The sequence below is a fragment of the Orbicella faveolata genome, unplaced genomic scaffold, assembly GCF_042242905.1.
Source record: "Orbicella faveolata isolate gen_17 unplaced genomic scaffold, um_ofav_v1 contig_35, whole genome shotgun sequence".
Classification (NCBI taxonomy): Eukaryota; Metazoa; Cnidaria; class Anthozoa; order Scleractinia; family Merulinidae; genus Orbicella; species Orbicella faveolata.
This window is the reverse complement of record NW_028301564.1, coordinates 16,557,352-16,580,079: the sequence shown is the minus strand read 5'-3', so window position 1 is coordinate 16,580,079 and position 22,728 is coordinate 16,557,352. Positions and strand designations below refer to the sequence as shown.

Here is a 22,728-nt window from a genome sequence, read left to right as displayed (position 1 = left end):
AAAATACCGGGTTCCGTTAGGGTTGGCCAATAGCGTCGCGAACAGTTTCTAAAAATAGATTACATCACCGGAGACCCCTACATGACTCAGACAAGAATTACAGGGGGATTAAATTTTCGTGACGTCATAAGTGCGCGACGCTATTGCGCCCGTGTTCTCTCCCATAGCAACGCCATAAGTGTCGTCTGTTTTGTCGTTAATCTAGCTTTAAAAACATCAGGCATCAACCATCTACCGTTTAAAACAGTCTGCCGACACAACATAAGAGAATTTCATGCGATTTCTCAGGATGGCTTATTTATTTATTTTTCTTTTAAAAATCTGGACAGGTTCTTTACGTTTCAGCTCTAATATGTTATGAAACTACTGTGATGTTAACAGCGCTTCGAAACTTGACCCTCTTCTTTCAGCGATGGCATAACTGCGCATTTGCAACGGCAGCTAGGTTATTACAGGTCATCTTTCATACAAGGAAGAAAGATTAAAAGACTCTTGTTCTCTGCCATGAGCGTTATCTGTTTATATGACATTAATCTAGCTTTAAAAAGATCAGGTATCAAATAGGCATTACTCCCAAAATCGTGTCTTTCGTCATGCCTTTGAAAAAATTCTGAGAAATGGAACCTTTTTTACTGTGGTGCTTGTTGTTATTCGTGTGATAATTTTAACGCCTGTCATTTTTCCAGAAAACGTCTGAGGCTTTGACCAGAATTCCCAGAAAATGGCCACCCAATATGGAATGAGGCATGGACATCAAATATGTCTGACATGAAAAGTTCTAGCCGGGTCATGCGCAATACTTTGGTTGCTGAAGCATGAACTGGCGATATGTTTTCTGATGATCTCAGCTCAAAATCTGTTGTAAGCGAGTGGACCGACACACCGGAAAGTCTTAGCAAAAACAGTGTGTGTTAATTTCATGTAAAACTTCATGTTATCGCCAAAATTTGTCATTATTTTAACATCTGGACAAATCGTCAATTCTCCAGGCTGTTTCAGAGTGTCGATTGGGATAGGGTAATTCCAAGAGCTGGACTGATTTTTGATATGCGCACTAGCAACATAGCTGAGGGAAGTGCTGATCGGCGAGGTTGAACTCGTTACAGCAGAAGAGCTGACGCACGGAAAAAAATCAGTCCAAATTCAGTTGTCAAACTGCTAGATATCCGTGATATCAAGTTAAGAATGAGGAAACATTTGACAGAGGTTAGATAGTATAAAATGTTCGTCCGTTGGTTCTATCAGTCCATTCTCGACAAAGAAAGGATAAGTCCTTTGTTACGAGAAGAACGAAGCAGTGCCACTTTTCTTTTACCGAGGAAAAAAGATGGTAAGTTTAATTTGACGATAATTTTGTTTGATTTGATGCCGCAGTCACCAGTAATCAAAAGAGTGCAGTTTGTTTAATTTTTCAGCCAAAAAGAAATTTCTAATACATTTTTGTTTTACTTTCACCAGGAGTTCAAGGTGTTCCTTCTGTGCTCAGCCGTCCTTGTTGCTGCCACATATGCAGCGACTGTCTGTAAATGTGAAGAGAAAAAGGTACAAATTAAAAATTAATTGCAAATTAATTGCAAATTTATAACTAATTGCTTTGATTTAGTGTTAACAGTTGCACGTTAACCATCATTTCCTGAGTTCCATATTCCAACTGTTGTAAAACAATTCATTAAACTGCGAAGACTTCGTTGCGTTGATCAGTCGAATTTAAAAGATCTAGAAAGAGTGGAAATGTAGAGGTCAATGTGATTTGGAAAGATTTCAATAACTCAATAAACTCTTTACTGCGCAATGATTATTTTACAAATTGATGTTTTCTTGACTTAACAGGATACCGAGTCAAAGTACAATGTGAAAGTTAAAGATGGGGATAAAGAGATTGATGAAGAGATCAAAGTCGACACTGGGAAAAAAACAGAGACCGTGAGTGTCTCAAAGACGGATATCGGGAACGCGGGAGAAGTCAAAGTAGTTTACGACTTTGAAAAGGTAAAATACAATGTGTAGAGATTGCATGATTCACTGGCTTTAAATTTTTCAGGAGGATAGATCCCGATCGGCATTTCTCAGTAAATATTGAACTAGAAAGGAAATTTCTGCAGCCATTTTTTTCCACTCATTTAATAATTAATTTCGGCAATCCCTCATGATCAATCGCTTAGTTCACTCGCCAGTTTTTATCAGTATACTGTTGCAATTCTTCGCTTAGAGTCACGCCAATTCGTTTTATTTACTGTTTTCCCTAAGTCATGATATCATGACCTTAAGTCATGATATCGTTGCATGATTGCCTATCTTTCTTGCAGAACTTAACCATGCATCGACTTTCTGCTGCAAAAGCTTGTTTCCTGAGTGAATCTACTGGGGATGTGCCAGAGCCAGAGGTGCTCATCAAGTTACTCGACCAGGTAATTGAATTTAGTGAGATCTCTTTTTATTTCATCATGTACTACGCTTCAACTGGATGCACGTGCGATGAAATGGGATTTGATACTGTATTTTAATTGGTAGCTTTCACAAGGTCAAACTTTTAACTGAAGCGATTTTAAAATCGTTGGAAAAGCATTTGTTAACCCCAACTAAACGAGCCCAGTATTAGTTTACACCTCCTCATTTTTCTTTGCTTTTTAATAGTTGTTTTTAGTAAAACTCGGAAAAGGAAATCCTAGGAATCCTTTTATTTATCACTCAGGCCTTCAATCCCAACTTCAGACGTTTGGCAGGGTGTTGATCGATTTTGAGCTGAATGTGCTCAATTTGTCTAAAATATAAGGACTTCTTGTTCTCTCAAGCTGCTCTTGTTATACTTTACAGCAAAGAGGCACTTTAACGGCAAGGAATGAGACAGACGAGGAGTACGATGTTGTTTCGACCGTCAGTGATCGCTCGTTCCTGGGTGATGAAATGGCTTCTATGTGTGCAAAGCTGCCCATTTATCGCGTCAAGAAGAGTACAACTCGACGTTAGTGTTATACCTCATACTGTTATTGTAATCAAAAGTGTGCCGCGCATATAGGATATTTAAAAAAAAAAATTCTAGTGCTATTCAGTTAGTATTATTCCAAAACTTATTCACCCAAAAGTTTGGGAAATCTTAATGCTAAAATCGTGAAGAAGAAATGGTCGAAAAAGTAAGACACTAGCGTAGCGTTTTCGAGAAATTTAAACTCCTTGATATCTAGGTAATGTTGTTGGGCGGTCCTAACTCAGTCATCAAAAGTTCCTGAAAAGTCTTAACATGGAATTGTTAATTACCAACCAAAAGAAACACTGCAATACGGGGTAGGACTTGGAAATTGAGAATATCATAATTTCACTTTTCGTCTACCGAAGGAACGCTCGATCGGCCGTTTCTTGCCGAGAGAAGATCTGACTCGTTCTCATCTATCTAGACACTAAGTGCTCAGTGGCTTGTTTTATGTCATGCCGTTCCATTTGTAAATTAATTATGTTGGAATTACGTTTAACTGTCAATAGCCTATTTTTGAGTAGATATGTGAACCATATATCATAAATTTACCTAATTTTTAATATTTTTACTTTCTTTTCTCTAGCTGGTTGACTGACCGGACTGAAAGACAGACAGAGAGACAGACAGACAGAATGACTAACTATATGACTGACTGACTGAATCACTCACTCACTCACTCAATGACTATCTGACTGATTGTCTGATTGTCTATCTGACTGACTGACTCTAAATAACTTGCTGGCTGACGGACCGATTGGCTTACTGAGTGACTTATTTACTTACTTTGTAGGTGTAAAGCGTTGGCCTTGCCATTATTATTGCTACCGCGATTGTCATTATCACCACTGGTACCACTGGGGGTGGACACATGGTTGCCACTGGAGATGTGTGTGGCATAGCTGCGGCTATTGAAAACAGCAAGGAGATGCTTCAAGGCTCGTCGTGTGATAGAGATAAATAAAGATATCCAGATGCTAGTGACTATCATATTTTGCTGCTTTGATTAAAAACTTTTGATTTGGAAGAGCTGATTTAAAAGTGAAAGAACTTCTAAAAGTACACTGCGGCATTGAGACCTGTAGACTATATAGTTTATACCATGAAACAGCGAAAGAAAGTCTGCTTTTTTAGACTGGCAAATCTTTGCAGCAATTGCAGACGAGATCAATTGGCTAAGGTGCTATTGATTTGTAGAAACAGGGCTCCTGGTAGAAAAAAAAATGATTTCAAGGTGAAAAAGCTTGGTTAAATTTCGCAGAAAAGTGTGATACTGTGTAGGAAAGTAGTTCAATAATGCTATTGCAAAATGTATAAGTGCGAATTAAACAACAATTAATTCAAGAAATGAAACAAATAAAAGTCACTTGTGCTTTTAACTGGGAAACGTGTACTTTCTGACTAAAAATATATTTCTGTGTATTTGAGCATTTATATCTATCAAGGGTATAAGTTTTGTTCTTCGGTGCAATCCGAAAAATTCCCGCGCTTTTGAGAGTTATTGACTTTAATTTCAGGCAATTTCAGGCAATTTACGTCTCGTATATTTACTGCCAATATCCGCGAATAATTTCTGTTGAAGCTTCGGTGTTAAACATTCTTTTTTGGTTAGTCTAAATGACGTAACTCTGAAACGGTGAAGAACTTCTCCGAATTAAACGTGAAACGATAATCATGATAAATATCCGTACTGAGAGAAGTAGTGCGCTCGTGTCCGGATCGAGCGGTCCGTCTTCGAGTCCTGGCTGGGGACATTGTGCTGTGCACTTTCCTGGGCAAGACACTTCGCTCTCACATTGCCTCTCTCCACCCAGGTGTATAAATGGGTACCGGCGAATTTAATGCTGGGAGTAACTCTGCAATGGACTAGCATCCCACCCAAGGGGGACTAGAAATACTCCTGGTCGCTTTATGCTACAGAAACCGGAATAAGCTCCGGCCTAATGGACTCGTCTTCAGACTTGAACTTTACCTTATTGAGAAAAGAAGAAACACTGATGCCAAACTTCTCGTGGTCTGTTTACAAATTAACAGTCCAGAAGCCGTTTCCGGAAAATAACACCGAATTCCAATTCTTGCGCGCCGCGGCTTTTCCCCTGTCACTAACGTTAGGTTTTAGCGATCTACTGCATAACTCAACGGCCGGTATAAGCAATAGAGACGGCGGAGTAACACATGAACATTTTCTTTGCAATTAGGGATAAAATGCCACAGAATTATGATCACTGACTATTTCGTTACTCAAGAAAAAGCTATTAAATGGTCTGAAATGCTTTAGAAAACTGCGACAACTTATTTCAAAAAACTAAAATTTAAGCTAACGTCGCTGAAAGGGAAAGTTTCTGTAATGAATTTACCTTTTTTTAATCAAAAAATATGTTGCTCTCTCTCTTGAGTCTGTAGTTTGAGAGGAAGATTTTTTAAAAGTTCACAGCGAAAAAAAAAATGTATATACCCTTCCACGGTTTTTAGTATTTTTAATTTTGAATATCATGATGGGCCAAAAACGCGTAACGAACGCAATCTATTGACACGGCTTGAAAGAACGTCTGAGAGTGGTGCATTGAAAAATCGCAAATTAACTATAAAGCCTCGCAAAGTCGAGTTCTGCGGTTTTTATCCGTAAAAGGGTTTGGTGTAATTTCAGTCTACTCGTCTTTATTAGCTTCCGTAGCCCTAAACATATCTCTGTCAGCCTTTATTCCGTTAAAAAAAACGTACGGTGTATGTATTTTTTCTAGCCTGTCATTTCTCAGAAATGTCGACTGAATAAGCCCGGAAAAACACTTCTCCTGAAGATCTTTGCCATTCAACAGGGGAATCCCCGATGGTTGCGTTACTAAATATCGCGCTAAGCAAGAACTATGAACGAGCTTTACCCAAAATAACGTAATGTAGGTTACGAGCAGTCCCTCGTTTGCTCGAAGATCGGCGAGGGAAGAAACACCGCCGAACAAGAAGAGGCGAGCGGCGAAGCCACAAAAGGCGCCGTCTAAGCGTGATGTAGCGGTAAAGTCAGAAGTTCAAGTCAACTCTGGAAAGAGCACCGGTCCTAGACACGTTTGCTTTAAAAAATACACTACCTCTGATATAGAAGTTACAATTGGCGTCGCCTAGAGGAGGACGCAAACTCAAAAATTCGAGTGTAAATTATGGATGACTGTGTTTTAACAAATGAAAGTGAGCAATTGTCTTTAGTCACGATTTCAGAAAGTTCATGCTCCGGAATGGATAAAAGAAGTTGTCACACGCAAGGACCCACGGCCCTTCGCGCAGGATTAAATTTTGAAACAATTGTATTTCCTTCATGCGCGAAAGAAACTTTTTTCGCCTATTCATTTTTTTCACTGTATCCCTTAAACTCAGTGATTTTGCTACAAATATGATCAAGACAAAGTAACTCAGAAGCAGTTGAATGACTGAAAAGGAATTCATAGGAAACTAACGAAAATAGCTATAACGATAACTTTTTCGCGGTGGTGATCAGAAAAATGAGGAGATCTAAATAAGCGAAGATAAATTTGGGGGATTAGCTGCACTTTAAACGCGTTTAGAATCGCGGGGATTTTATCGATCGAGATAATTTTTTGGCTTAAGTAATAGGGAAAACTAGTAGATTTCATTAAAGGGAAAAAAATTTGGCGGGCTAGTTGCACTTTAAGTGTCGGCTGAACTGCTCCTTTTTTATTCTGTGATTTCTTTAGAATAATTTTCGCGTGTAGTTAAATTTATTTGGCACCTTCCTTTCGGCAAAAGCAAGTTTTTTCTAAAGGCTTCGCACCTATGGATGGCAGTCTCGTCAGGTTGCAAAAAACAAAATAGGCAACTAAGAACATTTTTCTTCAGTGGCTAGAGGTCGTCATGGCCTTTTTCCCTTGCATCCCGAGGCCATTCTTGTACAAGTTTAGGACGTTTTTGACTTAATTAAGGCAGCTCTAAAAGGTGAATGAATGAATTGTTAGTATGAATGAACGTCCTCTTGGAATTTGGTTTTTAACCGTCGCGGGTTTTTATTTGTAGCAGTTCAAAAGGCGCTGACCTTTGTTTTGGGTTACAGTATTTCTTGTACAGTACAGTGTAACGCACGTTCAAAACCCCTTTCATAAAGACCCCACATTCCAGTCCTAGCGCGAGTTGCTTTTCTTGCCGTAAACCAGTGTTGCCTGAATACAAATCTGTAAACGTCAGGAAGAAAAATAGTGGCCGGTCGATCGATCATTAGGCGGAATCGATTTGGCATTTCAGACTGATAGTGGGTCAGTGGGCTATGCCCAAGTAATAATAGAGAGGCAAGTCAAGACTGTGGTAAACTAAATGGCTTTATTTGCTCGGCTTAATTAAATCTCTTACAGTGTTAATCAGTGATTTTAACTGTAAAACTTGCTGTAGGTTTTTTGTCCTTCTATAACAACAGACAAATTTTAAAAAAAGCTAAGTGTATTCTCTACGAAGCAAAGAATAATATATATTAGCGAAAACTTAACATAAATTGCTCGGTAAAGGCAGGCAAAGGAAGCTTTATCCACTGACCCACCGACAGACATTAGTGCAGTCGTTTTCGCACACAATATAGCAAAAAAATTTATTGCAGATCTGTTTGCACACTTTGCGACACTCCACTCTACATATCCAACGCCACAAACCACGTTTGGAACCTAAACAGACAAGAAACAAGAGGTAAATTTTTTTAGTGTGAATTTCAGGCGCCTGTAATTTTAGTCGTCCTTAAACTTCGTTGATCACAAAGGGACTATATACTTATCTGAGTAACAACATGATGCAAATTATCATAATGTACCAAAATAAGAAAATAGAAGAGGAAACTACACTGCTAATGAAGGAAAAAAAGATTCGATTTATCCCCCGTCAGGTTCACGTGCTGTGGGACAGCTTACACACTAAGTGGTGTCAATCGATGATTATTTATCCAATTTTTTAATTAATTAATTAATTAATTAATTAATTAATACCCTGTGACAGATAATGACTCCCACCGCGGTTTCTCGATTGTGTTCACTTACGTTTCGCGAGCTCTGTTTTCCGGGGTTGTACAGCGGTAGTTGAATCCACCTCCCCCTTGACAACAACGTAAATGGGAAGTTTCTCGCACATAACCGTCATTTCATCACTCAGTTCAGAACGGTCTTCTAGAGTTCCGACAACTTTGAGCTTCACTTCAGTTTGTTGTATTGGTATCGCAACCCATCCACTTTTATCTCCCTAGTAAGAAAGTAATATATGAAAAGGGGAAATTCTCCATTCTATGAAAGTGATCTATAAAATGCTAGCTAGCTTGGAGCCAGACTTTCGTTTGGCTTGAGAAGCCCAAAGACTTTTTTTTCACCTATTCATAAACAATGTTCAAGAAATTAAAGCCCAGTTTTGTCAGTTTTAGCTAATAGATTCCATATAGTTTATTTCCTTACTTGACATTAGCTATAAAGGAATGGGTTGAAATTAGTAAATGTACAAATTAGGGAGGTTGAGTTTGGGAGATGTATATTTGTTTCATTTCCAATGCTGCCATGGTTCAAACTAACGAAAAGAAACGTTAAGTTAACAGCAGTTTCTTTAAGTTGCCTGGCTCAGGAACATCATCGATTGAATCTCTCAAAAAGCAGGAATTGGTCGCTGGCAGATGGATCATCGTCAAATTCTGCAAAACAAGGTTGCGCGTGATTTGCTTTGCAGTTCCACAACAGCTCTTGAATTAATTATAAAGCTAAGTGACTAATAAGCCGAAAGAGGACTTAGGGTTTAAGTTGACACAAGGAAACCAGTTTCCCGACATTACGAACTTGGCTCTATATATTTTCATATCGGTGGTTTCAAGACAGATCGTATAATTTACACATACAGAGACACCAAGAGAAATGAGACTGACTTGTAGCACAAGAAAGTCCGCGGTCGACCGACATGTACACTAGAATAACCTGTAGTATAAGTAGTATAGTACATGAACAGTTTTATCTGAAGAATAAAAACGTATCAGGGTAATTCTCTACTCTCTTAGTATATTACAGCCGGCATACAGTCCCATTTTTCACTGAGCGATAAGTCTCCAAGAAGAATTCCATACCAAAGAAGCGCAGTCCCGATATTTTGAGTTATTTTGGCCACGTACAAAATTAGCCCTGAAAATAACAGCTTACTAAGGTAGAAAAACACTAAAGAGATAATAATAAATAAACTTGAATTAACTTGTTAATTTTAAAATTAAACGAGACTTACCTGTAAGGTGAAGTTTGATTGGAATTCTATGAGTCATTGGTCAGGAGCTAGGGAGTCACGTGAGATAGAGCGCGGGAACCTGAGCATTCAGTCTTTAAATCCTGTGAGTGGACACATAATTTCACACTAGTTTAGGGTGGGCTGAAAAAACATATGCCCAATGTTGTGTAAGAATAGGGTGGGCACGTGACTCCCTAGCTCCTGACCAATGACTCATAGAATTCCAATCAAACTTCACCTTACAGGTAAGTCTCGTTTAATTTTAAAATTCTATTTCGTCATTGGTCTAAGTCACTAGTGAGTCACGCGAGACTTTAAAGCAATGGGGCCATGAACAGGTAAACAGAAGACCATTTTATTGCTTACTGGAACAGTCATGCGTGGAGACAAGTTCATCCCCAAAATTGACAACTGCTTGAACTGGCTTGTCATAGAACTTTGTAAAAGTGCTTTCTCTGGACCATCCAGCTGCATTCATGATAGTATTAATAGAAACATTATTTGAGCATGCAGCTGAAGTGGCAGCAGCCCGGGTACTATGAGCAGAAAAAACCTTTGTGTTTACTCCAGCCTTTTCTAAAACATTCTTAATCCAGCGACTAACAGTGTCACGACTTACTGGTTTAAAGGGTTTAGTATAACTTAACCACAGAAGGTCATGACCAGTTCTGATTGGTTCTGTAAGTTTTACATACTGCCTAAGGCAAGTCACAACACATAGACGTTCGTCTACTGGGTACGATTTAAACTGCAAGTGTCCTTGATGCCTGCCAGGTTTGGATGTCTTCAAAAGTTTAGCAATCTCAAAGTGAACAGTATCATTTGTAATCCTCATGCCACTGACTGTAAGTGCATGAACAGTTTTGCATCGCTGGCCAGATAACAATGCAACTAACAAAACAGTTTTATGTGTGCTGTCTTTAAGGCTTAATTCCTCAAGTGGAGGCAGTGTCTTTAAATAGTCTAAAACAACAGAAACATCCCATATGTCCTTGTAACGTGGAAGGGAAGGCCTTGACTCAAAAACACCTTTAAGGAACCAGGAAACCAAAGGGTGATTTCCAAAGGAGCCACCATCTGGAAGGAAGATAACTGTGGATAAAGCACTTCTGGCTGTGTTAATACCACTATACGATAGGCCATTTTCATACTGCTGATAAAGAAATTCCAGACCATTCTCTATAGAAGCTGAATGGGGATTAATACCCCTTGAACGACAGAACTCTTGCCATCGCTGGTGATAAGTCTGCTACTGCTTTTGTGTACTCGTTCGCCAGGATTGCATGATGATCTTTGCAGCTCCAGCCGAAATTCCTCTGCTTGTAAGGAGATCCCTGACAAGTGGCAGACCAGTAGTTGAAGTTTCTTGTGTAGTGGGTGCAGCAGGTGGGGATGTGCTGGTAGGTAGTGTGTCTTCCTTCCTAAGTAGCATGAGAGGAAAAATCAATGAGCATATTCATTAAATATGACCACCAAGTCTGAGTTGGCCAGTGTGGAACTACTAGTAAGCCTGTGGCTTCCTCGTCAGAAATCTTTTGTAATACCCGCTGTATGACACTAAATGGGGGGAATGCATTAAAGGTATACCCCTTCCAGGAGATGTGAAAGGCATTGATGGCATGGGCCTCTGGGTCAGGCTGGTATGCAACATAGGGCTTTAACTGGAAATTCAATCTAGAGGCAAACAAATCCACATTAGGAGTCACGCCTAATTTTTTAGTAGCAGCATCAAAAATTGGCTTCTGTAAAGTCCATTCTGTTTCTTTCCGGGGCAGCCATGACTCTCTATCTGCCTCAGTATTTTGTTTTCCAGGAATATGTGCAACTGATGGCCAAACACTATGGTCTATGCACCACAACCAGATTTGGTGTGAAAGTTGATTGTTTACTCGAGAATGGCATGTGCCCATTTGGTTAATGGTAGTAACTGCAGTAGTGTTATCAACCAGGAGTTTCACATGTTTACCCTGGACTACACTTGAGAAAGATTTCAAGGCAAGGGAAACAGCAAGCATTTCCAAATAATTAATGTCATGCTGTGCTTCTTCTGGAGACCAATTCCCTCCAGAGGTGACTGTATCAATACAGCACCCCCATCCAATCAGAGAAGCATCTGTTGTCATAGTAACCTGGGGGTCTCCATGGTTGATAAGGTTATAGGCTGTGGGCAGTACAGTGACCCACCATTTTAGGTCAATTATGGCTTCCTGGGATAAGTTCATGTTCTTATCAAAATTCCCTCTGTGTAGTTTTAGAGCTCGCGTTTTGTCCATTTCAAGGAACCTATGGTGTAATGGGCCATACATCACCCCTGGAAAACTAGAGGTCATAAGCCCAAGTTCTTGAGCCACATCCCTTATCGAAGGGGAGACAGTAGCGAGCAGATTTTCACATGCATTTTTTAATTTTAGAGCTCTGTCTGGAGTCAGTGAAACCTGCATCAAAATAGAGTTGAGAACAAAACCAAGGAAAGTTATAATTTGTGTCGGAAGTAGGACAGACTTTTCAGGGTGAATTACAAACCCTACTTTGTCAAGCAAACTGGTTGTATCAATGACATTTTTGGTACATTGGCAGAGATTATCTGCTGTCAACCAGGAGTCGTCTATATATGCAACTGAAATGTGCCCCTGTTGTCTCAAAAGTGAAAAAACCGGCTTTAGCAGCTTTGTGAACTTCCTAGGGCAAAGTGCTAATCCATTCGGAAAACACACAAATTGGTACAAGGCTCCTTTCCATTCAAACTTAAGAAATTTTTGATGGTCCTTACATATTGGCACTGAGTAATAGGCGTCTTTCAGGTCTATGGATGCCATGTAGCACCTCGGCTTCATTAGCCTGATGGCAGACCAGATGTTGTCCATTTTAAAATGATAGTGAGTTACATTTGCATTAAAACATTTCAAGTTTAAAATCATTCGAAAAGAGCCATCCTTTTTGGGTCTGGTAAAGATAGGTGATATAAATTCCCCTGTCTCGTGTTGGCTAGGTTGAATAACTCCCTTCTTGAGGAGCTGGGTTATTTCCAAATCAACCGATTCTGTTTGTATTTCTGATAACTTAGGTTGCATAAAGGGTTTGACCTGCATTGGCAGAGAATCAAATTCAATATATTGACCAGTAACAGACTCTAAAACTTCAGGATCAGAAGTCAGCTCTTGCCATATGTGGGAATAAGCGGCTAAACTGCCTGCTTTGAATGTTTGTATTCTCCCCTGAAAATACTTTAAAAGTGATGGTAAAATAGCTTTAAATTCGCTTACCGGGGTGGTGCTAAGAGTCGCAATAATGTTACTGGTTACTTCCCGGCCGTTTGGCCGGTCTGTTTCTTCCAGTGGTATTGATATGGAGTCGACTTCTTGTACGACTGGTTGCCCGGAGGCGTTTTGCCTAAAAAAGACTTCCACTGCTGGTTATTACCTGGAGCGTGCGATTTGCCATAGGATCGCCTATTGGCGGAGTTAGAGGGGCTTGCCGTGCTACTGATCTTGTTTGAAGCACGGATGTGATTAAGTTGCGTTTGCAGTTCATCGCCAAACCAAAAAAGTTGTAATAGGCACGTGTGAAGCACACAGCGTGGCATAATCTTTGTGCAGTGTTGGGCGAATGGCTTCACGCCTCCTTTGGGATATTTCGAAGCTGATATGCCCAAGAAGTGCTAATGCATCGGCATTCATTCGGACCATATTGTCAACATCAACTTTACCGTCCTCGGCACGAGCCTTCAACAACATATCGGTGGTTTGTGCGGTTATATTACCGACCTTCGTAAGTGTGGTTTGCAAGTTTGACAACTTCAGGTCCTTGCCCCTCGTGTGGCGATCGAGGCGCCCCCAGATTTCAGGGTTTACCTTCGGAATGATTAGCCGACCACAGTTTATCGGTCGAAGGTATTTATCCGATTTTTCCTTGAGGTTTGTCTCGTCAAGCTTAGTAAGCCACCTCAAGTTTACGATCTTGGCAAGTTTCTCAGACACTTTCGGGACAGTTTTCTCCGTGTCGGTGAGAGACTGCGTGATGTCATCGAGTAAAGAATCGCTTTCATCATCTGCGCTGGTTTCGCGCGTGGAGCCGTTGCTCTTGTCGGCGACAACTTTAGGTCGTTTGTTTGCAGCCAAAAGTGCGTCTGCATCTGATTCCTCTGTGTCAGAGTTATCCCCTGTTGACGGGGATTTTCGTTTTGTGGCAGGTTCTGCCGTTATGGGGGTCTAAGTTTCCCCTTTCTCTTTCAATGATCTGAGCGATACGCCCATTTCGGTCATGTTCTTATTCAACGACTGGAGCGCCGCAAGTATAGCGTCGTTGGCACTAAAAGACCCTCCAGAAAAGCCGTCAGATTCCTCACTCAGCAATGTTTCCTCATGCATCGAAGAAGGATCGTTTTTATCCATTTTCTGATGAATTTTCGAAGGATAATTCAATCATACGACTGACTGCTCAAAAGTCAACGCTCGAACTGAATGCTCAGGTTCCCGCGCTCTATCTCACGTGACTCACTAGTGACTTAGACCAATGACGAAATAGAATTATGCATTATACTTTGGTCCATGTAAGCTGATCAGTTGGCATTTTATTGCTTATGACCACGATTAATTGTCCATAGTACTTCGCGGCAAGAGATGTTGGAATGCAGCCTCGAAATCCTTTCCCCTTTGGAAGCTAAGTTACTCTTGGGCGTAAGAAGATAAACTTTAAATCAGGTCTACTACACATAACGAAACGTATCGCAATTACAATGGAGTACTCAAGTTTAAAGGCGCGCGTTACTCTTATTTATCTCTTTGTCTTCACATTTACAGGCAGTCGCTGCAGGTGCGGCAGCAACAAGGACGGAAAAACACAGAAGGAACATTTTAAACTCCTGGTGAAGGAAAAAAAAAACAAAATATGTAAGAGATTTATCCGGCTTCTGAGCAGAAGCAAACTCTCTAGATTTTTGGTGTTTTTATGACTAAAACATAAGTTAAATTTCCTTAGTAGCGAATACTTAGGGAAATTGTTAAATCAAAAGCTAAACTCGCCATTTTTCTCTGGTAGCAGGAAATCGACAGTTCTTCGTTCTTGTTGTGGCAGAGGACTTGAACCTTTCTCCACTGAGAATGGGTGCAAATTCACAAGTGGACCTTTTTTATACCATCAACCTTTAAACTGATATTACCAATTACATGAAATTTTACACCTGTTGTGTGGATTGATTTTCCCAATGTTTCAGCTGCAATATTACAACCTTTATGACCTCGTACTAGCACGTCCTTCAGCTATAGTGCTACTACGCGTGTTCAATATCTCTAAGTGCAGTTTCGATTGTAGTTCCAGGATCCACCCTACACGTCTCTAAATAAGTACTTTGAAAAATCTGGGATAACTGAAACTTATTATATTGGACCTGAAACTGGCAATGGTAATACACTTTGGTGCAAATATCATGAAAAAAAATTCACCTTGTAATGCGTGTAATCAACAAACATGGCCTCACAGTGTCCTAGAATAAGCTGTTCAACCCGCTTCAGCAATCATATTATTGCGCACGTGTGCAAATGTATCTACCTGATTATCCAGATTGTATGATCACTCGACCTAAGCAAACTCAAAAGGGGTTTATTACGGATTATATGATATTTTACACCTGCAACCAAGAGATTATCTCTTGCTGCAACTGAACTGATTATCTCATCCTGTTATATTGTCTCAGCTCTACCCAACCTGCGTAGCAGGCGTATAAAGGGGAGTCGGTTGGGGAGGAGGTAGAGAATCCGGTGTAGGGAACGCCTGCTACAAAAGCCGCTTTTTTTGCATTTCCGCCTACTGTTTTACGGTAATCGGATTAACAGAGCTTTTAGTTCAATGACCAATCAGAATAAGGCGCGCGTTTTTCTGCATGACTGCCTTTACGCGGGAAGGCGTGAAAAAATATTCATAGCAGCGAGCATTGTGAGAAAATCTTCAAGCCTTGTAATGTCAGCAACTACCACAAAGGTTTGTAAAATAAAAAGAAAACCAAAGATAGACATTCAAAAAACAGCAGCTGCACATTTTGTGGAGTAAACTTTACTTCTTTACTTCAAACTTTCATTTGAAAATCTATTTTCCTTTGGTCGTTCTGGCACCACATGATTCAAATGAAGCTGTTTACAAGCAAGTCCCTGTTGACTGTTTTGCGTATTGTATATGCCATTGCTCGACTTAGTTCAGGCAAGACCATGGTTTCGATCCTCCATGTGGATCTCATCAGTTGCCGGTATTTCTAGAATGCTCTGTACGTCTGTAGTTGCCACCAGCGCAACTCGACGTATAGCTTTCTCGAAGTAAAGCTACGGCGTCTCCGAAGAAAATAGTACGAGAACAAATATGATATCCGTGATAAGGATCTACCTGGGCCCGGCGTCTCAATATGAAATGCAAGTAAGCAACATATTCACGGTAAATTTCATATCTTGTCCCTCAAAAGCAAATTCATGGAGACTTAAAAAGCAAATCTTGCAATAGAAATGAGCCTAAACAATGCATAAACACATGACAAATTACAGAGGTGTCAAACTCTACGAAGCGACACGCAGACAACAGCGGAGACCATGCAGACCTATGACCTATAAAAATTTGCCATAGCACGACCTAACGGTTCAACTCTACTCAAAATTCCTCCTTATTACACAACATGAACTGCCCTTCATTAACACGAGTGAAGCTACAAAAAAAAGAGTCGAGTGACCGAACAGAGAACGGCAAATGTACAAATGCCACGAACCGCAGAAGTCGTGTAGGCTAGTCAACCCCATTTTACACAGTCCTTGGCGCGAAAAAAACATTTGAAATATGAGGCTTTTGCTGTATCCTGTTGGCAACACCGCTAATACATCTTTTCCATCTAGAAGAGATTTTACTGCAACTTCTTGCTCCGGTTTTAACTTGAATTCACTACGAGCGACGACGTTCAAATCAGCCAAAGCTCTCGCTAGCACGTCCACTTCGGCCGCCATTTTGGTTGTTTTCGCATTACTTCACAAACCCGTCCTATTGTCCGATTAACCAATCAGAATTTTGCGGCCCCCAACGACCTCAGAAATGAACCAACACGGGTCTTTATAGCAGGCGTCCCTTCCCCCCCCCCCCCCCCCCCCCACTCCTCCGTTTTTTTCCCCCGAATTCTATTCCTTCTCCTCACCCCCTCCTCTTTATAAGCTCTAAAACTTGACAGGTCACACTTATGACCTCGCACTAGCACCACGCTATGGCGCTACAGCATTTGCTCAAAACCTCAAGTGCAGTTACCCAACCCCGCTGTTAATAAGTAATCGAAAACATCTGGAGAGCCGAAAGTTATTATAAGACCTTTTTTGCCGTGTCCATGATGGCAAAAAATTATATCCATCCGCACTGCTCGCAATAGACTTTTCAACAACGTGCAACATTTTAATTTGATGCATTTGGTCTAATTCTCCAAAAGTGACTTCAAAGTCACCTAAAATCAACTCTTCAACTCCCTTCAGCAATCGTAGTCTTGCGCATGTGCTGCAGAAATGGCTGCCAGATTATGTAACTAAGCTCAAATGGGGTTATTAAGGATTACATGATTGACGGCTAAAACTAGACTGACTTTCCCATTGTTTGGACACAATATTCTAGTAACCGGAGTTCATGTCCCTCCTTCAGCTATGGCGGCACTGTGCATGCCCAATAACTCCAAATTGCGCTCCTGGGAAAGTTCCTGGAAACAAGCAAAAGAGCAAAAAACATATTTGGCCGTGGTTATAAACTGAAAAGCGCGGACAGGTCGCGTAACTTTTGATGTGCCCTTAAGTTTTTCTAGGTTACTTTTTTTGCAACATGTGAAAGCTGGTGGTTTTAAAAGTTTATTGGGGAATACCACTTGGATATTCTTCAATTTTAGCTGGGGAATATTTAGTCGCGTGAAGCGTTTAAATTACCAATTAGTCGCACGCGAGGGAAAATATGTGACGGACTATAATTGCGGATAAATATCTATACCGGCGACCTTTTCGGAAAACCAAAACTCTTTGAAGTGCACGTAAAACATGTAAATATAATTTTAAAAAATATTGTTGCGTAAACACTGAAAGGGGTATAAAAGAGTTATGTACCTGTTTTAAAACGTTTAAACATTTTTCCCATTTGCGTATTAAATGAGTTATGAACTTGATGTTTGTGAACTTCGGGAGAGTTAAGTTAAAACAAAATAGAGAATTTTCTTTTATCGGAGTCAAAGGTGGGAGAAAATAGGATTAATTAATTTAACCGTAATGTTTATCTCTGAGACTACAAAGAGAGTGAAGTTCTGTATTTATTGACAAACTGTATAGTTTTCTCTCGAATTAAGAGATATCTATCGTTTAAAACTTCCGACACCTCATAAGAGAATTTCATGCGATTTCTCAGGATGACGGCATTATTCATTTTTCTTTTTCAAAATCTGGACAGGTTCTTTACGTTTCAACTCTAAAATGTTATGAAGCTACTGTGATGTTGACAGCGCGCGCTTCGAAACTTGACCCTCTTCCTTCAGCGATGGCATAACTGCGCATTTGCAACGACAGGTTTTTCATGTCATCTTTTATCCGGGCTTTTATACAAGAAAGAAAAATACCAAATTAATGTGGGTTCCGTTCGGGTTGACCAGTTGCGCCCTTGTTCGCTCCCATAGTAACGCCATAAGTGTTATCTGTTTACATGTCGTTAATCTAGCTTTACAAAAGCAATAGACCACAAGTTTTTATGGTTTATAGGCTAATAAACCACGCGGTATGTTGGCAGAACACGAGAAGAATTCGTAAATCACGAGTCGCAGGCGAGTGATTTACGAATTCTTAGAGTGTTCTTCCAACATCCCAAGTGGTTTATCGTGCCACTAAACTATAGAAACTTAAGGTCTACTGCTTTTATATAATAATTTAGACGACACGCGAAATTTCCATGAGTTTACTGGCACAAGAAACCATAGCTGATTAACCAAACAGAGCGCACGCTTTCATTTGATTATTATATAAAAACATCTATCGTTTAAAACAGTCTTCCAACACCGCATAAGAGAATTTCATGCGATTTCTCAGGATGGCGGCTATATTTATTTTTCTTTTAAAAATCTGGACAGGTTCTTTACGTTTCAATTTTAACATGTTATGAAACTACTGTGATGTCGACAGCGCGCGCTTCGAAACTTGACCCTCTTGCTTCAGCGATGGCATGACTGTGTATTTGCAACGACAGGTTTTTCATGTCATGTTTTTACACAAGGAAGAAAAATACCAAATTAATGTGGGTTCCGTTAGGGTTGGCCAATTGCGCCCTTGTTCTCTCCCTTAGTAACGCCATAGCGTTATCTGCTTACATGTCGTTAATCTAGCTTGAAAAAAAGCGGGCATTAAACGTCTATCGTTTAAAACAGTCTTTCGACACCGAATAAGAGACTGATTTCATGGACAGATTCTTCACGTTTCAACTCTAACATGTTATGAAACTACGGTGATGTCGACAGCGCTTCGAAACTTGACCCTCTTCCTTCAGCGATGGCATGATTGCGCATTTGCAACGACCGGCTTTCCATGTCATCTTTTATACAAGGAAGAAAAATACCAAATTTAGGGTTGGCCAATTGCGCCTTGTTCTTTCCCTTAGTAACGCCTTAAGTGTTATCTGTTTATATGTCGTTAATCTAGCTTTAAAAACATCGGGTATCAAACAGGCATTTACACACAAAATCGTGTCTTTCGTCAAGCCTTTGAAAAAATTCAGTATGGAACCTTTTTGCTGTACTATGGTGGTAGTTGTTATTCGTATCATATTTTTAAAGCCGTCTTTAAGATTTGACCGCAATCCTCAGAAAACCGGCAACCCAATATTGGGAATGAGACATGGACATCAAATCTATCTGACCGTGATAAATAGTCCAGCATATGCGCAACACTCTGGTTGCTGACGGAAGTACACTGGCACTATCAGTGTTTTCTGAAGATATCAGCTCAGAATCTGTTGTAAGCGAAGTGGACCGACACTTCGAAAAGTCTTTTCAAAAGCAGTGTGCGTTAATTTCATTTAAACTTCAGCAAAACGTTACTGCCAAAATTTGTTTATTTTTTTAAAGTCAAACACGACTTTGAATTCTCCCGGGCTCCCAGAATCCGTCTCTGGGATACTGACAGTCTCTGTTTCTCCGTGTCGATTTAAACTTCCTCATCGACCTTTTAATTTTGTTTCCACACTAAGTACTTGCTTTACTGCGCTTGCCAGTGTTAGCACTTGCTTTACTGCGCATGCCCGACAACTATTCAATATCAGTTTCCCGGTCTTATCCTATCCTGTACCTCAAACAGTTGTTTATGACAGCGAAATTTGACATCAGTTGTTAATAAAGGAGGTGCAGAGATCCTGGCAAAGGTTTTACGTTACATTATTTTCATCAGCAAGGCTCGCACTTGGTCAGTATTTCTTGCAGCGAGCGCCAGTCCAAATGATAATGTTTTCACACACCAAACGTGACCTCAAGACCTCTAATGAGCACTTCCTTTAGCGTAAGAGTATTACGCATGTGCCTCAATTATTTGTGATGGATTACATCACTAACCTTTCCAAAATCAGATTTGAAGCAAAGCGAGAAAATCTCGCAAGCATCACGCCTACCACTAATTCATGTAACGCGCGATAATACAAAGCCAAGCGAAATAAAAGAGGTTATATTTTTCTGAAGAATCTCAGTGGTCAGGAATCCTGAATTCTATAATTTGATTGTTAATATGCCACGGGCAGTTTTTCAAGATAGACACCACGAGTTATGGACCGCTCGCATCCCCTCGCTAGAAATTTGAGGTTTTGGTTTACTTTAAACTATGTATGCTATGTAAACGTCAAAAAAAAAACAAGAAAAAAAAATGGCCTCGGGCTGCAGTCAAGAACCCGGCAAAGTTTTTATCGATACGGACCTCTCGCTGGCAAATAACATATATGTATATGTACAAGTTTTTAAACTTTAGTACTTACAGAATAAACGAAATGTTTCTGTGTTGGCGTGCTAAATTAAATCACAAGCCTGATGTCGTTGGAGATCTTGAGAGTAGGTAAGGGTCATTTTGGAAAATCACCGACATTGAGCAATAATTTAATGCTTTTGAGACGACAAAGAGGAAATAAATAGGCCGCATCGAATGGGGAACATTTTGCATTTGTCCCTGAATTTTTCAAAAAAGGGAACTCTGTCAATGTAAGGCAAATTTATAGACTTCCGTGCGATGAAGGCTCAATTGTTGATACAGGCTCTGTGATATTTAACCAGATTCTTAGTTCGTTTAAACCGTAAGATTTAAAATCTAAAAGCCTTTGAGACGTTTATGAGGTTAAACTCATTTAGAGCGTGCCTTTACAATCAATTATATAAGCTGTTATCGCGCTCAGCTCTTGCTTTTATCGTTTTCTTCTTTAAAAAATTAATCAGCAGATGAAAAATGTATGCCTAGTGGCCTTCTTTTTGTAGCCTTAGAAACGTAAAAGCTAAATAAGGGCCATTTAAATTTCTTCCTTCTTTTCCCTTATTAAGTGTCCCAATAAAGATTAACCTTCTCTCAAGAGGTTCAAAAACATCAAGCTCGTGATTCAATTTGTCACGCCAACGGGAAAAAATTATTTCAAGGTCAAGTCACAGAAACATAGAGTTTTATTGATTCTGTACGCAGGGCTTAATTTTTAAACTTATTCTTCATACTAATTTAGTACTTTAACTAGTTCCAGCCATCCGGAAAACGTCAAGCTAGATTTTGAAGCTCTTCAAGCTCGGTCCATTTCATTTTATGCGTTCGTAAGTACGTACGTGTGTCAGTACCGTATCTTGAGCTGTATACACGCCCAATTATATTATTAACCTTCGTGCCACACAGACTCAGTCTGAATGCGTAAAATGGATTGAAAAGCGAAAAGCGTTTACTTTCTTTACTTTATCCCTTGAAGTATCAACGCGCATTACACGGACAGGAAGGTGCAAAGCTCGTGGGTTTTTCTGGCTCCTTTCAGATTCGTTTTGGGTTGAAATCATTATAACACTATAAAGTTCCCGCCGACATTAACAGCCCCTTGAAGTTAGCGACCCTGTGAAATTCTTATATATAACGATAAAATGGCATGTTTGCCAGCAAATCCCGAAAGTAGCGGCCGTCCAAAAGTAGCCACACCAAACGTAAGAGGACTTCTTTAAAACAGAGACAAGGTAAATAAAAGACATAACAAGGTGATCCAAACGGACATTATTTTGTTAGATGATCATTATTACAGAGACATTATCATGTACTTCCGTATCGTCATGACATAAATTCCTTTCAACAAGATTTATCGGTTTCTTCTCCATATTTATTGTGAATAATGTACTTTATTGAAATGTGAAATTGAAAAGATTTAGCGAGCCCGGCCCCCTCCCACCCTTCCCACCGAAAGTTGCGCCTCTGAACCTAGCAATTACTGACGCTAGAGGGACTATCTTTGTTCGTTACTATGGGAACTTTTCGGATCTGTCATAAATAGTTTCAGCATATGCGCAATACTGTGATGGCTGAAGGAAGTGCTGAATATAGATCTACAAATCACGCTGGGTGTATTTAGATAAACTGAACTCTCACGCGCTGCAAGATATTTCTAATAAATAGAAACATCAAAAGTTACAGCCTTTAGCAGAGTTTCCGGATGTTTTATTTTTAAATTTAAAATCTAAACCAGTTTTGCTGTCAAGAGAAAATACGTCAATCTCTTGTGCTGTTAAAAACAACCTTTTGGGGGGGGGGGGGGGGTGGGGGGTGGGGAGGAGGTCAGGATAGGATAGGTTTGTAAAATAGTTGTCGGACATGCACATTAAAAGAATTGCTAATACTATTACGAGGTCAATGTTACAATAGAAGCTGAAAAAATCAAATCAAATTCTAGGATGCAGGATTCCGATTTCGCTCATCTTTGCATTTTCGCACGTTGCATGAAATAGTGGTAGGCATGAAGCTTGCGAGTTTTTTCTCTCTTTTTCCAAATCCATTTAGGGAAGGCTACATTTTGCCCAACGAGCTTGCTTTAAAATCCCAACGTATATTTTACAACCAATATGCCAAAAATGGCATTAATCATCATCTGATTTTGGGACGGTTAGATAGATAATTGAAACACATGCGCAATACTATTACGGCTAAAGGAACTGCTGATTATAGGTCTTGGGGCCACGTATGATGTATTTTAAAATTTAAACATTCTAATTTTCTATAATTTGAACTGGCCCGCGCTGCAAGAAATCTGACTGGCTTAGTGTGAGTCTTTGAAAAGAATAAAACGTATAGCCTTTGCCAGGATCTGTGCAATCCTTTAAAACTGATGTCAAATTTTGCTGTCATAAGAATCCTTTTGAGGGAGAGGGTGGTATAAGGCTGGGAAACTGCAATCGAATAATGGTTGTTGGTCATGCGCAGTAGAGCAAGTGTTAATACTGGCATGCGCAGTTGAGCTAGTGCTAATACGAATACGAATTCAGTTAGGCGTATAATACCCTGAACATCTTT

General features: G+C 39.9%; 2 protein-coding genes and 1 pseudogene across 2 annotated transcripts; 1 reads left to right on the top strand and 2 right to left on the bottom strand.

Moving 5' to 3' along the window:
* The first annotated feature begins 1,221 nt into the window (after positions 1-1,221).
* LOC149103509 (uncharacterized) lies at positions 1,222-4,355 on the top strand. The gene is made up of 6 exons (XM_089272676.1): positions 1,222-1,330; positions 1,459-1,542; positions 1,831-1,989; positions 2,307-2,408; positions 2,815-2,962; positions 3,762-4,355. Exons 1-6 carry the CDS (start codon positions 1,328-1,330, stop codon positions 3,881-3,883), a joined length of 618 nt encoding a protein of 205 aa, XP_089128802.1. The 5' UTR covers positions 1,222-1,327; the 3' UTR covers positions 3,884-4,355.
* A 5,199-nt stretch (positions 4,356-9,554) lies between these two features.
* LOC149103508 (uncharacterized) lies at positions 9,555-12,015 on the bottom strand. The gene is made up of 3 exons (XM_089274191.1): positions 10,787-12,015; positions 10,466-10,620; positions 9,555-10,387 (listed from the first exon to the last, which is right to left on the bottom strand). The coding sequence occupies exons 1-3, from the start codon at positions 12,013-12,015 to the stop codon at positions 9,555-9,557; spliced, it is 2,217 nt and encodes a 738-aa protein (XP_089130317.1).
* Positions 12,016-12,497: 482 nt separating this feature from the next.
* Positions 12,498-13,590, bottom strand: LOC149103507 (uncharacterized; annotated as a pseudogene).
* Between the last annotated feature and the right edge of the window lie 9,138 nt (positions 13,591-22,728).

Excerpts from the sequence above, each read along its gene's own strand:
- LOC149103509 (XM_089272676.1), top strand. Across the intron at positions 1,990-2,306 it reads TAGTTTACGACTTTGAAAAG|AACTTAACCATGCATCGACT; the intron begins GTAAAATACAAT and ends TCTTTCTTGCAG. Across the intron at positions 2,409-2,814 it reads TCATCAAGTTACTCGACCAG|CAAAGAGGCACTTTAACGGC; the intron begins GTAATTGAATTT and ends TATACTTTACAG.
- LOC149103508 (XM_089274191.1), bottom strand. The coding sequence starts at position 12,015 with ATGGCATCCATAGACCTGAAAGACGCCTATTACTCAGTGCCAATATGT. Across the intron at positions 10,621-10,786 it reads TTTCACATCTCCTGGAAGGG|GAAGGAAGACACACTACCTA; the intron begins GTATACCTTTAA and ends CATGCTACTTAG. Across the intron at positions 10,388-10,465 it reads CATGCAATCCTGGCGAACGA|CTTCTATAGAGAATGGTCTG; the intron begins GTACACAAAAGC and ends ATCCCCATTCAG.